This window comes from Orycteropus afer, unplaced genomic scaffold (assembly GCF_000298275.1).
Source record: "Orycteropus afer afer isolate SDZICR_OR568_19922 unplaced genomic scaffold, OryAfe1.0 scaffold00048, whole genome shotgun sequence".
Classification (NCBI taxonomy): Eukaryota; Metazoa; Chordata; class Mammalia; order Tubulidentata; family Orycteropodidae; genus Orycteropus; species Orycteropus afer.
This window is the reverse complement of record NW_006921635.1, coordinates 14,619,342-14,636,207: the sequence shown is the minus strand read 5'-3', so window position 1 is coordinate 14,636,207 and position 16,866 is coordinate 14,619,342. Positions and strand designations below refer to the sequence as shown.

At 43.2% G+C, this 16,866-nt stretch overlaps 3 protein-coding genes across 3 annotated transcripts in view; 1 reads left to right on the top strand and 2 right to left on the bottom strand.

Moving 5' to 3' along the window:
- GATC (glutamyl-tRNA amidotransferase subunit C) overlaps positions 1 to 9,022 on the bottom strand; it is a 14,639-nt gene extending 5,617 nt beyond the window's left edge. Inside the window, exons 1-4 of the mRNA XM_042780584.1 lie at positions 8,938 to 9,022; positions 8,685 to 8,853; positions 3,226 to 3,329; positions 1,245 to 1,263 (exon numbers count right to left, since the gene is read on the bottom strand). Of these exons, the coding sequence (XP_042636518.1) occupies positions 1,245 to 1,263; positions 3,226 to 3,329; positions 8,685 to 8,853; positions 8,938 to 9,022 (377 nt within the window). The remainder of the gene's footprint in view (positions 1 to 1,244; positions 1,264 to 3,225; positions 3,330 to 8,684; positions 8,854 to 8,937) is intronic.
- A 118-nt stretch (positions 9,023 to 9,140) lies between these two features.
- TRIAP1 (TP53 regulated inhibitor of apoptosis 1) lies at positions 9,141 to 10,252 on the top strand. Its single transcript, XM_007938220.2, has 2 exons — positions 9,141 to 9,287; positions 10,169 to 10,252. The coding sequence occupies exons 1-2, from the start codon at positions 9,141 to 9,143 to the stop codon at positions 10,250 to 10,252; spliced, it is 231 nt and encodes a 76-aa protein (XP_007936411.1).
- A 3,008-nt stretch (positions 10,253 to 13,260) lies between these two features.
- LOC103194790 (cytochrome c oxidase subunit 6A1, mitochondrial) lies at positions 13,261 to 16,657 on the bottom strand. Its single transcript, XM_007938219.2, has 3 exons — positions 16,555 to 16,657; positions 16,298 to 16,440; positions 13,261 to 13,344 (listed from the first exon to the last, which is right to left on the bottom strand). Exons 1-3 carry the CDS (start codon positions 16,655 to 16,657, stop codon positions 13,261 to 13,263), a joined length of 330 nt encoding a protein of 109 aa, XP_007936410.1.
- Positions 16,658 to 16,866: the final 209 nt, after the last annotated feature.

Sequence of the window (16,866 nt, the reverse complement as noted above, 5' to 3'; positions counted from 1 at the left end):
TTTTTTTTTTTTTTTTAAGGAAAAATAAAAACAAAAAAACTACATAATTTCTACCAGGGCCATATTAGCAGTGAAACATTTTAAACTGCTGAAATTGTGGTTTTGGTTCAGAAACAAGCTGTATATTTTCCACCCCTGATTATGGGAAAAAAATCAGTGCTGTGTCTTTGTGGGTTGCTCTGCTATGGAGATCAGCAGTAACTGTGACTGAGTTGGCCCATTCTGTTTAGAAATATATTTTAAACGTTTAGTAATTGACATGTGTGGTTGTCCTTAATTAAGTTGAAAGTTAACCAAACAGGTGTACTGATTTAGAAAGACCAGTGAGTTATGGTAGCAACTTGTAGACAATTAGTAAGGAGCAGGAATGTGTAAGGAGCTTTATATGGATATAAAGATAGTTGGTCTGATGGTGGTTTGGTTTGAGACTTTTAATCCCAAGGGCAGGTTCAGGGTTCTCTTACAATTCAAGGCCAAGCTTGTAAGCTGCCTTAAAGAAAAAGGGAATGGGAAGAATCACGGTTTTTTTTGTTTTGTTTTTAATGGGCAGCAGCACAAAGATATTGGAAGTCTTAGCCAAAACCTACTTTGGCAGGTGGGTTGGGGACAAAAAGATTCAGGCTTTATCACTTTTACCCCTAGGGGTGGTCTTCTGTGTCCCAGGGTTAAATTTCTTCCAGAAAGAAAAAGTATAAAAGTGTGGCTAGTATCTCTTTTGGATGTAATGACCACAGTCTACTTTGAATAATCCTCAGACTTGTGTAAAAAGTTAGCTCAGGCTTAAGGCTCCTCTGCTTGGAACCAAATGAGGGAGATTTGTTGGCGATAAATCTGCTGCTCAGGTCAAAAAAAAAAAAACAACTTAAAAAATGGTGTAACTTAGGTTGTCACACAGTGATCAGATGCTCTACTAGTTAAATAAAAACTTACTGACATTTAGTACACAGCCTTTTTGCAGGGAAGGTAAGAGACAATGTCTTCCATAGTGAAAAGGTCTGTAAGTCAACAGTTGATCCATTTCCTCCAAAGCTCACAAAGCCTTTCACTTCTGCTAGATCAGGAATCATTGCCTCCATCGGCCAGATCTTCCCAGGTCGGCCTTCTCAAGAGTCAGTTACTAAAAAACACTTAGGCATCCATTTTAGTCAGGTGACTGAAGGAAGTGGGGATGTTGTGTTGTGTTCACAGGATATTCCCTTCCCAGAACCACTATTCAACCATGTGGTAGGACTCATTCATCCAGCTTTCCCAGAGAGATATTACCTGTTTAGAGATAACAGCAAAAAAGAACATTACATCCAAGCCTGATGCCCAGCTGGCTGTACTGAGTTAAATCACTTAATCTGTCATGGAAAATATGCCCTGGAAATAAGTATACCTACTGTCTTGATTTTCTAACTAAGTATCTTGAAAGAGTTACAGTTATAATTGAAGCTATAGTTATAAGTACCTACTTTAATAAAGGAAGCAGGCTGATTTGGCATATATGGCCACAAAGGGGTGGAAGGAAAGATTGAACTACGTTTGTCCCAAGCAGCAAAGTCTGAAACAACACTAAGAGAATTTAGCTGTGATTAATGGATATGTAAGCAGTGACAACTTGTAGGCTCTGACATGAAGCAATTAAAGTTTCTTGGCACAGTTGAGTAGTGAATCAGATACATTTTATATATTTTTTAACTCCATACTTATCCTTGCTTCAATCAGAGCTTTTCTTTAACTGGTTGGTCTTGATCAAAGAAGTTACCTCTGAGCTGACCAGGGCTAATGGCTAAGATGCTGCATGTGGCTTTGTAAATATGTTTTATTTGGCCTGCATGGTATTTTTTTTTTTTTTTAGGATTTGGGTGAAGATTTACAGAGTAAATTCACTTTTCATACAGCAGTTCACATATACTTTGTCTCATGTCATTGACCAAAATTTACAATGCAGCAGCTCCCCTCCCACTTCCTCCCCATAGTTACCTCCTCCCAGTGTCCATCCCTTCATACTCTCTGCACCCTGAGCTATCTCCCTGTGCATAAGCAGCCCTTCCTTCTCCCATGATTGTTCTCTCCAGGGCGTGTGTCTACTTGAGGTAAATGTTTAACTCACATGCCTGTACTTTGTTTGGCTGGAAACCACAGTTATGGGTTCAATTCCAGACCTGAAGGGCAACTAGGGGCCATAGTCTCAGTGGTTACACCAGGCTCCATTGGACCAGCAAACCTGGTCCCCACCTTCTTCTTTTTTTTTTTTTTGCCTCCAAATGATTTTGAGTTTTGTACCACATTGTTCTCCCTCTTTATGTAGGATCTCCTACATCCCTTCCAAGTGGATAGCAGTGGTAGCTGGGCACCATCTAGTTCTTCTGGTCTCATAGTTGTATAGGTTGCAGATCAGATGGTATACCAGTCGCTAGGACTGATTGTTTCCATTAATTTTTGTTTTCTTCTTTCTTCTTGACGAGGAGAGACCCGTTGTTGCATCTAGATGGCAGCTTCCTAGCTTTTAAGGTCCTAGTCGCTACTCGCCAAAGTAGTAGGTGGAACAATGTTTTGTATAGTATGTTATGCCAATTGAGCTTGATGTCCCCTGCGACTATGGTCCCAAGCCCGCAGGATCAACTACTTGGTCCCTCTGGGTAGCTGGCTGTGACCAAGTAATGACCATAACCTTGCCCCTTGTCAGCTCTACTATACACCTGGGAATTCTGATCATTCACATGAACTTACAGGCCCATTGTCTGCCAACCCTATATATGATCTTGGATACACTCTCCATTTAGACATACCTAATTGTTTAGCTTGTTCACCCATCTATCTGTCCCTATACCCATGTTTGCTTTCACTGACAACTCAGTACTGTATACTGCATGGTATTTCTTAAATTTTTAATTAGTTGCCAACACTTAGAACTTGGGAAGTTCACACAAAATGTCACATGTCCAAGTCTCTGGGAAAATGTTCGCGCCTGGCACCAAATGAGAAACATTTGATGGTCACTCCCCCTTCAGGGCAAGCTCAAGCTCCAGGCTTGCAGCTGTGAATATACCCCAGTCCTGCTCTGTTCCTTTCTGTTACCACTGGACCCCTAAAGGTGTGCATGACTCCTGGACTGTTGCCACCATCTATGTACACATTACATCTCAGGATGCTTTCACTTGGCTCATTTGGTCCTCACATTTCCTAGTGTCATTCTTTGGTTCACATGTGACCGTGTTAAACCACTCTGGGTTAATATACCTGGAGGGGCCACAAAATACTCCTCCACGACTCGATGGGAGTTCTGTAGTAGTTCTTCAGCACAGTTGCCTTCTGTCACACTGTCATTTCTCAGGTATAGGCATCTACAAGACCCCGAATTCCAAGGTTACCTTCTCAGGAGAGCTTCCAGGGCATGGTGGAGAAGGGTCAGGAATGGGGCAGTTTGAGTTGAGGTTATTGTACAAGGTATAAGAACTGTGGTCAAATAGAGAAGTCTTAAGTTTACAGATTCTTCCAAATCCCTCAAGATGGATAGTTTTAACAAATACTGAATATTATGGGTAAGTTGCTTCTAGGGGAAAACCAATGAAAAAACAATTACAATACAATGTTAAATCTAACAGGTAAGCAAAGGCTACCAAGGGGCACCTAACCCAGTCTGAGTGGGTAGCACCAAGGGGCACCTAACCCAGTCTGAGTGGGTAGCAGGTACTCAGAAAACACGATACATGGCCGACTGCTAAAGAATGGAGAAGCTGTAGTTAAGGGGCATGGAAAATAACTTGGCAGAAGCAGCAGCATGATCCCAAAGCAAGAGAACCCAGTACATTCAGACAAGTGCAGAGAATTCAGCAGGATAGCAGTATGGCCCACACAAGGAGCAGAGCAGGAGAAACTTGCTCCAGAGTGGTTCTAAGGGACTTATTTAAAGGTATTAGCTCATAAAGGACAGAGCCGGGACCTGAGCCTGTAAGCAGTCTGCTACATGGCTGATAAGGGAAACAGCCGGTGAGCTCCTGCTTTGACCAGGGCCCAAACAGGGTTAGGCCTATGGGGCTTGGGTCACGTGGTAAGGAAGTGACTAGGAGGAGTATGCAGTCAAAGGCTGCACACAAGGACTTTGAGGACAAGATGCCTTCAAGGAAGGGCAAATTCTATTTCTTTGGTGCCTATGGCACTCAGCCCAGGACTTGACACAGTATTTATTCATGGTTTGAAAAGTACAAAGTTGGATTCTGTTCCAAGATCTGCCACTCCAAAACAGTGTTGGCCTTAACTACGACAAATTCTTTAAAAAAAAAAAAAAGGTGTGACCTTGAACAAATATTTTTCCAGATCTTAGATTTCTCATCAAAAAATTAAAGGTTGCACTAAAATTTAAAAATTTTTTGTTGAAAATACACACAGCAAAATACACACCAATTTGACAGTTTCTACATGTACAATTCAGAGATACTACATTCTTTAGGTTGTGCAACGATTCTCACCTAGATTATTTTAACCACACGATTACGCATTCATTTTAGAAAACCTGGACAACAAAAATAATAAAAACTATAAATGTACTACTCACAAAGTACCCATAGGGCTTCTAGAGTTTGTTTCTGTTGGACATTTTAGCAAAATGAGAGCTTTGGCTCCTGAGTCACAGGAATTCCTGGGAATTCCAGCCCCAGAGCCACATGTGGTACAGGGGCAAGTAGCTTACCCTCCCCATGTTTCAGATGTTTCAGAGGGCTGCTGGAAAGATTAAATGATGTTAAAAAATAAGATCTGACATGCTGGGCCTTCGTTCTCATGGCAGTAAAAGGTGCTCCTGTCAGAAGAGTTTGTGCAGCCTGGGGACACCTCATTTCCCACCTCTCCAAGTGCCCGTACCTACACACACCCACCCCTTTTTATCAGGCAAAATATATCCTGCCCCTGTCATTTAGAGATTGCTGCTAACTGCTGGTTACTGGACACTGGGTGATTTTGATGCAGTAAGACTCTACTACCACCAACATAGGAATTCTGGTGGTGCAGTGGTTAAAGCATTTGGCTGCTAACCAAAGGGTCAGTGGTTTGAACCCACCAGCCACTCTGCAGGAGAAAGATGAGGCAGGCAGTCTGCTTTCATGAAGACTAACAGGCTTGGAACCCCTACAGGGCAGTTTCACTTTGTCCTATAGGGTCCCTATGAGTTGGAACCGACTGGAAGGCAGTGGTTTACTACCACTGACAGGTGGTTAAAGCTACTGCTTCCCAATGGTAGATCTAATAACCGAGTTTTTCAATATCATTTGGTAATCAGGTTTCTTATGTAAATAAAATTTGCAGAAAAAATTCACTACTTTAAATACCACACATTTCTACTTAGTTACTATTTATAAGGGGTTATTTTCTAGAATAGACCCCTACCTTCCTATTAATCATAGGCTATTGAGTCCCTGTGACCTTTAACTTGGCAAATTGCTTAACTGTTCTAGACCTCGGAGCCATGTGTAAAACACCAGAATGAGACTAGCTGCTGAAGTGCTATCAATTACTGACTCACTGACTAACTGTCTACCTTACTTGTCTTTCTCAATGGGGGTTTCACAAGAGAATTTAGCCCAAATGCCCCAAGACACCAATTTTCTGATAAATCCACTTCTCTCCTATGCATCCTGACTAGCACTGTTGTTATGTGCTGTCGAGTCAGCTCCGACTCATAGCGACCCCTCCTTGAGTTACCAAGGCAGTATCACTACAGAAGTAGATTGCCCAACCTTCTTTCTGAGGAGTGGCCCGTGGGTTTGAACTGCCAGCCTTCTGGTTAGCAGTCAAGTGTCTTAGGCACTATGCATTATTCTTGGGAGAACTCAGAAAATAACTCGAATCTTTCTGTGTTCTGGTTCAGGTGAGGAACCCTGTTTGAGGAAGTATTTAACTGTGAACTAGAAATCCCTGCCCTCTAAAGTTTACCGGCAAGTCACTAAGCCAGTAACTGAGGAGAATGCTAATCAGAAGGCACGGAAAGTGCTGTGGCAGCAGAGGGTGACTGCTACCTTTGTGCTTCTATCAGCCCCTGGCCCAACTGACGATGGAGTTCTGTGCCTGTTTCTTTCTGCCTCTTCCCTCACATCAGGCTAGCAGCAGTCATTTCTCTCGGTACCCCTTTCTCTCATCTAAAAGCCTTCTCCCTCTCTCCTAATTTATTCTCTCTTGTTTGATGCAGACTGGAATGGGAGCTAATCAATTTGGTTAAGAATTTGGAGTTCAAATAAGATTCTGAGAGACATCCAAAGCACTAAATATTTGGCTGCAACCAAAGGTACTATAAACTAATTCAGTGTCTGGATTTGAGATGAAGGAGAGTAACGTTTCTAGAGATTGAGTTAAATGCTTACCTAGAGCAGAGTACCAGATGTTCTTATTACCTGAAGACTTTCGGCATTTACTAACCTTTCTGAGTCTCAATTTCTTCATCTGTAAAACATATTAGTGTTTACCTTCCAGGGTTGTACATGATAATTGAGATAACAGATGCAAATTCTTAAGTCTCGGATATGTCCTAAACAAACTAATCCCTTCTAGCTTAAACAAATGATAACATGCAAAGAGATCTCTATTAACCAGTCTGGTTTTGCCGCTATGAGGGCCACTGCCTACAAACCCTTTTGATACTTGTCTTCACTGATCTCTGTTTCAAACATTACTGAGGCAATTTGTTTAGAACATGAGACTCGTAAAAATGTCACATCTCTAAAATTGAGTCATTAACAAAAACTGGTCCCAACAGATCACTGAGTGCCAAGCTCTGATTCCAGCTCCCAGACCAAATCCCTCTTCTTCTTCACAAGCTTTTTCCTGAACAATGGCTACATTTCTTTAATGTTACCCTATAGACTTGGGAAACTCTGACCCTTTTTGTGTTTCTGTTCCCTCCTTTCTCAAATACATTAATGAAAGCACTCATCCACCAAACATTTGCTGTCTACTCCGTGCTAGACACTGAGAACATGATGAATAAAACCAGACAAGCTCCCTGGAGCTTGGCCGAATGAAGGAAGAAGAAAACAGAATCACATATCACTCAAACAGATGTGGAAATTACAGTTCTTCTGAATACCATGAGTCACAGATCCAAAGCAAGGAAATTAAGGAGGCAGAAAAGAGGGATGGGTGAGATGAAGTGGGGGTAAGGGTCCAGAATTCTCGGCAGGAAAGAGCTTTAAAAGCTTGAGGAACTATAGCACTGGCTGGGAAAGGTGGACCAAGAGACTCTGTCAGGTGATGCCTGCTTGGCTCTGGGAGGCTTTTATCCTGAAGGGCACTGGAAAGCTCATCTTTGGTTTAGGGTAAGTGTTGACCATTTGGTCTCACAGAGATTTTTTTTTTTTTTTTGAAGGCCAGGGGGGATGGGAGGCTAGATTAATAAAAAGGGAACAACCAGAATGGAAATAATAAGAATGCTGACACAACGTGGAAAATGTAACCAGTGTCACTGAATATATATAGAAACTGTCATATGGAAACTAATTTGCTATGTAAATGTTCACCAAAAATTCAATAAAATGTTTAAAGAAAAAACATTTAAATGTATTAAAATATGTATTAGAATACGTGGAAAATATTTCATTAAACATTAAAACTTTTTAAAAAGATGTGACAACAATTGGTGGATCTGGGTAGAAGATGCCTTCTTGAAGTATTCACACCATGCTACTTCCTTGTATCATTACCCCATAGTCTTCACCATTTGTGTTTCTGGCCTCTGGTATAAAATGAAAAGTAAAAGTTTCCATCCCTATTTCCAATCACTTCTTAAAAAAACAAATCATTATTAACAGTTTCTTCAATACCCTTTCAGGGGGAAAAACAAAACAAAACAAACCTTAATGCATATGTCAGAATATACTAAATAGATGAGATCACACATAAACGATTGATAATTCTAATTTCCGAATATTGTTTTTTTTTTTTTTTTAAATTAAATCTATCTCGGAGCTCTTTTCATACCAGTACATACAGTTAGTTATTTCATTATTTTAAACATCTGCCTAATTTCCAAAGGGAACCATTGGGTCAGAGAATACATGCATTTAAATTTTGAGGTAGGAACACAGCATTAACCAAGTCAGACAATAAGCCTCGCAACCTAGTGGCAAAGACAGATAACAAATCAACCAAAACGTTAAAAAATAAATAAATAAAGAATCAGAACAAAACCCAACAGGATAAAGAGTTAGTGTCTGAAAGGAGAGAAGACTTGAAAGTGATTGGAAGAGACTTTGAGGATATGAGCTGAAACCTGAATGCCAAGGAGACAGCCATGCTAACGTGTGGGGGCAGACTGTCCAAGAAAAAGGGAACAGCAAGTGCAAAGATGCTGGCGAGGGAACGAATCTGGCGTGTGAAGCAGTGAGGAGGCCAGCTGGCTGGGAATCAGTGCAGTGCGTCTCAGGGAGAGGCAGAGGGCTCTATTAGGTCCGGCCTCGAAGGCTACGGTTAGTTTGGATTTCACTCCCCGTTACCTCGGGAGGCTCCGTGGACTTTACGCACGGAGTCACAAGATCCATACTGAACCAGGGGAAGTGTGAAATCACTTCCGTGCGGCATGGCCATGGATGAGTTCCTGAATTTTGCTAAAACTCTTATTCTCTGTGAAATGGGGACACTAACACAAACAGCCACCGTGAAAGGGCTGCGAAGGCACCACAGTCAGGCTTCCCCGACCGCAGCCGCAAGTGTACCTGTCCTCCAGTACCGACTCCATGGGCTCCACCCCGTCTGTGTTCACGCCACGGAGCCGGTCGGCAAAGGCGATGGCTTTCTCCAGCCTCGCCACGGCCTCGCGGCTCCCAAAGTCCACAAGCGCCAGACGTTCCAGGTGTTCTATCATCTCAGCCGTGACCTGGGGGGGGGTGAGGCGGAAGGCGTGGGTTACCGACCGAGCCCGCTCCGCCTCCTGGCCAGCTCCGCCACCCACCTTAACGTCCTACTCTTTTACCTGAGGGCCTGCCTTGGAAGTGAAAGCCTGGCAGCCGCCAAGCGGAGCTCGAAGGCCCCGCCACATCACCCGTGCCCACATTTCTCCCCTTCTCTGCTTCCGTAGTGAGCCCGTTACGTAACGCGGAGCGACGCGCCTAAGAGTGATGACATCTGCGGCGCCCCTGACTGTAGCCGCCGCCGCCGCCGTCGCCGCCGCCATGAACAGCGTCGGAGAGGCATGCACTGATATGAAGCGCGAGTACGATCAGTGCTTCAATCGCTGGTTTGCGGAGAAGTTCCTCAAAGGAGACGGCTCGGGGGACCCGTGCACCGACCTCTTCAAGCGCTATCAAAAGTGTGTTCAGGTGAGCCAGGCTCAAGCTGTCCCGCCTCTACGTAGCGTTAGGCCCCGTGTTTTCTTTGCGGTGTCCGGAGCCACAAACTTGGCATCTTGCGATGGTTGGGATCAGGAGGGTGGAGGAAAGCCTCAGTGATGCTACTGGCAAGTGATAACCCTGAGGCCTCCTGGGTAAGTCTCTGAGGACAGAGTTAAGTATCTTTTCAAGCTTTGCTTTTCACGAAGCACATCTTTTGGTGCATCTTAAGCTCGCAAAGTGGTCATCGTTACTCAGTATTTTATACATAGAAAACTCAAGCCAAGAGATAGGAAGTGATTGGTCCAAGTTGTTAGAATCACATTACCTTGATTCTTTTGTGGGTGACCCACTTTTCCACTATGTGGTGTACAGACGCGCAAGTGCTAGCCCTTCTCTGGCCCGTTGTGGACGGTTCTCTTGTTTTTGTTATAATCCCTTCATTATCGCTCTCAACCACATTTCCCCAACTGAATCTAGGAAATTATGATCCCAGCCCAATGGTGGTGGGACTTTATGTATAGAAACAACATTGGGCAAACCACTTCCAGTGAGTTACAACATTGTCACAGTAATTCCAACATGTAGTTGCTATCTTTATCCCATTTATAGATGAGGACAGTGAGGCTTGGTCAAGGTCACACAGTCAGCAAGTCGTGGATCCAAGATTTAAACCCATGCTTGTCACTAAGATAATCAGTAGCGATTCAGTTTTTGGTCTTGCACTTAATTTCTTCATAATGGTATTTCTGTTGGTTTAAAAAAAAAAAAAAAGATGGGATTAGATTCATGGTTGGTAGTGGACTTTACTTTTGTATCATGTTTTATTTACAAGTTTGGTTCTCAAGCTTTTGTGTTTCTCTCTCCATCAGAAAGCAATAAAGGAGAAAGAGATTCCCATTGAAGGACTGGAGTTCATGGGCCATGGCAAAGAAAAGCCTGACAGCTCTTCTTGACCCTGACAGTCACCTTGAAGATATACTCCTCATATCAGGAAATTGGAAGACTGGATTTTGTCAGCTAAGGCTGTGAAGAAAGCTACTGATTTGATGGAGTTTAGGAGGGAGTTTTATTTCTTCCTTCTTGATGTCTTCCTCTCACTTGCTCTGGCATTTTACAGGAACTCAATGTGCTAAAAATGATCTCTTGGGATTATGGTTGCAATACTTGGGCTGGGATCAGCTTTAAGTATACTTTGAATGTATATAATGATGAACTAGTCAGGATGGTCAGGATTGCCTGGCCTCTTGAGTTATGCTGTGAAGGATATGAGGTACGTTGTCCTGGGGTCATTGTTCATGGACTCAGTTGTTTGAACTTCTCTTTTTCTCTCAGGAACTAAAATAGACCCCGGCTTGGGAGCATAGTCTTATTTTTATATAGTAACTTAACAGTTAAGATTGTTGGTGGCCTGGGTTAGTCAAGAGAAAGACAGCTTTTAAAAGACTTACAACCCTGCCTTAACAAGAGGTGTGAGATTAAGATTGGAAAGGTTCAAGAGTATTGCCGTGAACACCATCTGAGAGCTTACAGTGTAGTCAAAAACTTGGAGTAGCTATGGAGGAACATGCTAACTTGCAAACATTTGCTGTTCCAGCCTGCAGTCCAAATCAATGAATCAAGGCAACCTGCGTACTATATAAATGGCAAAATGCGGCACCTGTTATGTTAAACGGGGAAGTTCGCATAACTTGCTTTCTTCACCCACCTTGCCCTGTAATGCCTGTAATCATGAAAATGAAATAAATTGTAACCTTTAGTTTCTCTCATTATTTGCCTTTTGACCTCAGTGCATTGTATCCTCACATCCCAAGGACACACTGGGTAGAATTTCATGAGGAGCTCTGGTGGTAGAGTGCCTAAGACATTTGACTGCTAACCAGAAGGCTGGCAGTTCAAACCCACCAGCCACTCCTCGGAAGGCAGATTGGACGATCTACTTCCGTAGTGATACTGCCTCGGAAACCCAAGGAGGAGTCACTATGAGTCAGATGCAACTTGACTGCAGTGAATTTGGTTTGGTTTTTGGTTATAGTTTAAAGGTGAAGAAAAAGTGAAGATTTGCTAAAGGTAGGCTGTATGGTGTAGAGATTTGTAACTTTACTAGTAGATTTCTAAAACTTTTTTCTGCAATAGGCTACACAAGAATCTTCTTAAAATTTATATTGTTACAAAATGTCAGGATAAAGTGGGGTGAGTAGTTACATAGTTTAGAATGTTGTGTAGCCCCTACAATTTCCTATCTTGAATTTGATTCAGTTTTTGTCTAAAGATAAGAAAACACTAAACCTTGATTCACAAGAGGCAGCCTAAATTCTATTATGTTCTCCCTGGTTTACCATTATTTCACGTGTTCAGTCCTTAATGGCATCTAAATATTTTTTATTTATACGTGCCAACTGGTTAAGTCCATTATTTAAGGATTGCAAAAGATATTTAGAATCCAGGCCAGGGAGGCCAGGCAGCAAGCTGAAGATAAATATATCTGTCCTGAACTCAGATTGGCTTCAAGCAAGCTGGCTGGAAAGGGATTCAAGTGCAGGCTGTGTTTATATCACCAGATGGCAAAGATACTTAGGGATTCTTATTTTCTTACTGGAAAGTGGCTTCCACACCATTTCCATATACCTCACCTTTGCATTAGCTGCTTGATGTATGTACTATACAATACTGAAACTGTGGCATGTTTAGTCTTCTACAGAACTGTCCAGTTGAGTCTTGCTTTGAAAGTAAGCCAGCGCCAAGCCACCATATTCTTACTGTAAATCATATTGAGAGGTTTGCTTGATGTGAAAGCTGAATTAGCTAGCCCAGAAACTCCTAAACCTCTGGCTTTTAGGGAGTATTTGTAGGAAATTACCTAGAGCAGTCCTCTTCAGTTGAATCTGAGGGAGTAAGAAGAATGTTCTAAACTCATTAACTGCCAGAATAGATGTAAGAATCACTTACGTGTAACTCCAGTGCTCAAGCGTCAGGTACTTAACCCTATTCATATTAACTTCAGTCTAACAAAACAGATACTACTAGTTACCTTGCTTTATAGCCATGTCCTGACAAAACAAACAGTATCTTAAATTGCTACTGAGGGAGTGACTTTCTGTGAATAACTGTTCCTCATCCTATTATCATTTCATCCTCCCCATAAAGTATCTCCAACTACCTCAGCTACTTCATAGGTTTTAAATTTTGATAAGGAATTCTTATCAGGCTTATCCCTCCTAATTCTTACAGCTACAGGGAGAAAATTCTCTGGCTATAGGGAGTATTCTAGGAGCTCCGGTGGTGTAGTGCCTAAGGCATTTGACTGCTAAGCAGAAGGCTGGGAGTTCAAACCCACCAGCCATTCCTTAGAAGGAAGACTGGGCAATCTACTTCCGCAGAGATACCTCCTTGGAAACCCAAGGAGGCGTCACTATGAGTCGGATCCAACTTGATGGCAGTGAGTTTGGTTTTGGTTTAGAAGGTGTATACTGCCCCAAATGCTGGGGGAATGGGATAGAACCAAGCTGAGAACCAGAGGAAGCACTTTCTCTCGAAAGTCTCATGTACCACTTTCAGATGTAAACTGGAGCCACTCTGCTGACCTCTCAATGGTGATGCCATCCGAAGTTTGTCAAGACCCAATCTAGATACCTGATTTGCTTCACTGCTCTACTCACCCCAGGCACAAGAAACCCAGTACAGGCCTGGTGTAAACACTCATTCCGTGGATTACACTGGGCCTGAAATACTGTAAACAGCAGCTATTAACCTGCATAGAAAGAATGCAACTTCTAGTCATGACTAAGCTAAGTTGTTTATTTAAGCCATCTTCTATCACAAGCAAAGAGATGGAAGATCAGTACATTGGTCATCATTTGATACAAGTAAAAGTGAGCTTAAGGTCCCAAATGCTTTTCTGGTCCACGTGCAGCATAATGGTCCAAACCAGTGCTGTGGTCCCCCGTAGTGGTCCGGGTTCTCTTTAGTCATCTTCATAGCCAGTTGGAAGTGGATTCACATGAGCATTATGAAACAGAGAATGGTTCCCATCTCCCCAGGGAAAGGGCTGTGGAGTGGAGATGTTAATTAGACAATTCCAGAAAACAGTTCAGAAATAGAATGGCTATAAACTGCTTAATATGTAAAAATAAGATGGAAATTAGTCCTTAAACTACAGACATATTTCAGACTTCCCATAATTTAAGTTCTTGTAACTACCAAATTAAACTGTAAATTTTTACAGAAGCACTCTGCCACATTTCTCCCAAAGAGCAGCTGGTGGGTTCAAACAGCTGTCCCCTTAGTTACCAGCTGAGCACTTAACCAGTGCACCAGCAGGGCTCCTTTATAACTACCAAGGGGCCCTTAAAGTAGACAGAAAAAGCAAGCTCAAGCCTCCCCCTGGTAACTAGTGTTCCTGCGCTGTGTGTTTAAGCACCTCTCAGATCATCTGTTTCAGCATGCTGGCAGTGGAGGAGGAGACGCTTATTTAAATGTAGTTTTCTGGGCTCCATCCCAGACTTGAAACAATGTCTGGATAGGAAAACTGCACTCACTCTCTGCTCTTGATTATTTTATGGTGGCATAGTAAAATTCTCACTTCCCATGCAGGACACGTGTTTGATTCCAAGTCAATCCACTTCAAGTGCAGCCACTACCCATCTGTCAGAGGCGGCCTACGTGTGGCTGTGGAGCTGAACAGCTTTCAGCAAAGCTTCCAGACTCAGACAAACCAGAGGGAAAGGCCTAGCCATCTACTTCCAAAAAAGTCAGCCAGAGAAAGCCTACGTATCACAAAGGGCCAATCTCGTTTTGCATAGAGTCATCATCAGTCAGGCCCAACTAGAAAGCAGACAGCAAGTAACATCTAGTGAGTAGAGGCCGGGACGCCGCTAATCATCCCACAAGGTACAAGACAGTGGCCACAACAAGCACTGCTGTCAGAAGGTTCTGTCAAGTTGATTCTGAGTCAGAACTGCCCCACTGAGTTTTCTTGGCTATAATCTTTACAGAAGCAGACTGCCAGGTTTCTCACGTAAAGCTGCTGGGTGGGTTTGAACCGTCAACCTTTCAGTTAGCAGCCAAGCACCTGTTAGTGTCACCAGGGTTCCTCACAAAAATGATCTGGCCCAAATGTTGATAATAACGAAGCTCAACAACTCAAAAATTCTAAGAGTCTACGTAAAGTCTTTAGGAGCTCTGGTAGTGTAGTGCCTAAGGCACTTGACTGCTAACCAGAAGGCTGGTGGTTCAAACCCACCAGCCACTCTTCAAAAGGAAGGTTGGGCAATCTACTTCTGGAATGATATCGCCTTGGAAACCAAAGGAGGGGTCGCTATGAGTACATAATAACAACAGGTTAAGTCTTTATGAGGGCTTATCTAGGCAGGTGATGCAGTAGTTATTTAAAAAAAAAAAAAAAAAAGTAATATTTTATCACAGAAACTATTTGATTTGATGGCAGAGAGTTAGGTTTTATACGTATTTTAATAGTCAAAGGATGTTAATAGTCAAAGTTGACAAGATAACTAACGTAAAGGCAGAAAATGGGGGTATCTTTCACAGTTTCTTCATTTTAAGTTAGTACCTGCCAGATACCCAGGCCCTAGAAGGTTAACCACCTCCAGACTCTGCCATTCTAAGGGAATTTCTCAAACCTCCAAGTTCTTTTTTTTTTTTTTAATTGTGATTTGGGTGAAAATTTAAAGCAAATTCACTCTTCATACAGCAATTCACTTACATTTTGTCTCATAACATTGACTACAATTTACCACAATGCAACAGCTCCCCTCCCACTTCCTCCCAGTAGTTACCTCTTCCCTGTGTCCATCCCTCCATGCACTCCTGCCCCCTGAGCTGTCTCCCTGTGCAGATGTAGCCCTTCTTTCTCCCATGATTGTTCTCTCCAAGGAGTGTATCTACCTCAGGTAAATGTTCAACTCCTATGCCTGTCTTTTGTCAAACCTCCAAGTTTTATACAGCCGGCAACTGTTTCTGATCATGATCAAAAGGCAGGAGGTGGGATGAATCAGAGAGAAAATGAAAACTGAAAGGGAGACCACTTACTGTATGACCTTGAGGAAGAAAACAGCTGTGACTCCCAACTCTCAGTTTGAAGAACAAACTGTCAGCTCATTGAATTAGTTCTGTTGGTTCAAAGGTACAGGGTGTCATGGCTTCATGAGACTGCCCAGTCAATTGGCCTAATACTGTTTTCAGAGTTACTGTTCAGTGAGTAGTGCCTCGGATCTTAACAAGTCTGCAGGCAGCCACCCAAGATACAACAATTGGTCTCTATTCCCCTGGAATAGCAGAGGAAGGAGGAGACCCACGAATACAAAAGAAACTGGGCTGCAGATCTAACTGCCTCAGTGAACTACTGCCTCCCTCACCATGTGACCAAAAGAAATAGACAATGCTGGGCTACCATTACCAAACGTTCTGATGAAGGAATCAACAGATGAATTCTGATCAAAAGGGGAAATCGTGTGAAACAGAATTTCCAATTCTTACTGAACCCAAACCTGACCTACTAGAGGAAGGCCTGAATTTAGCATTCTAAGGAAATCGTCAAACCATGAACCAAATTATGCCCAAGTCATCTTAAAACTGAACAGTTTAGTTAAACTAATAATGAATGTTCATTAGGAGCACTGTGCTTTTTTAAATAATTATCTGTGTGAGATCAAACTGACAACAGTAACTCTAATGCAGAGACGAGACGTCTGGCGGGTAGTGAGTCTGTCAATGGTAGTTAGGTAACAGGGGCAGAGATAATGAGAAAGGTGACTCAACGTGAAGAGAGTAATCCGTTACTGAATTTTACATGTAGAAATTGGTGCATGGTCATGTGCTCCGCCTTGTTTACTTTCACCAAAAAAGAAAAAAAAAATTCTGTTTGTGACATGTGAAAGAAAAACAGTATGTGACTGGCACCCACGGTTTTTGAAATAAAAAAATTCGAGAAGGAATCTGGAATGAAAAGTGAACGGACACTAAACGAGTCTCCAAGGGCGTACCTTGGACCTGATGCGGAGATGGGGGTAGGCGACGAACTCGGGCCTCTCGTGCTCTCCGTGCTGAGACTTCAAAAAGCAGTTCAACATGCTTACGCCCACCCCGGGAAGCGCGACGAAGAAGGTGAGGGTCTTCCACATGCGAGCTGCGGGGAGGATGCAACCGCTCAGAATAGGCGTGGGGTCTCGCCAAGGTCACAGCCCCGCCCCGCCTCGCCCGATGGGGCTGAGGCCCGCCCTGCCGACCCCATCTCCAGTACCTGAGCCCTCTTCGCCGTGAGCGCTGCTCGCCATAAGTCGCCCCAGCTGTGGCCGAGACCGAAACAGCAGCCCAGAAGCCCGGGGTGCTACCACCGCCGCCATTTTCGATTCGGAAAGTCTCAGCACCGGAAGGGGAAAGATAAGGTGTGGGGGGCGGGACCATAACCTTAAAAGGAAGTTCCTATTGGGCAGCGTATTCTCATCACGCAGTCACCGGAACCTTGGCGCTTGCGCACCATCATCCGGGCCGACCAAATGCTTGTGAAAAATCTGGGAGTCGCCTAGTTGGAGGGAGCATGCGCGCGGGACCT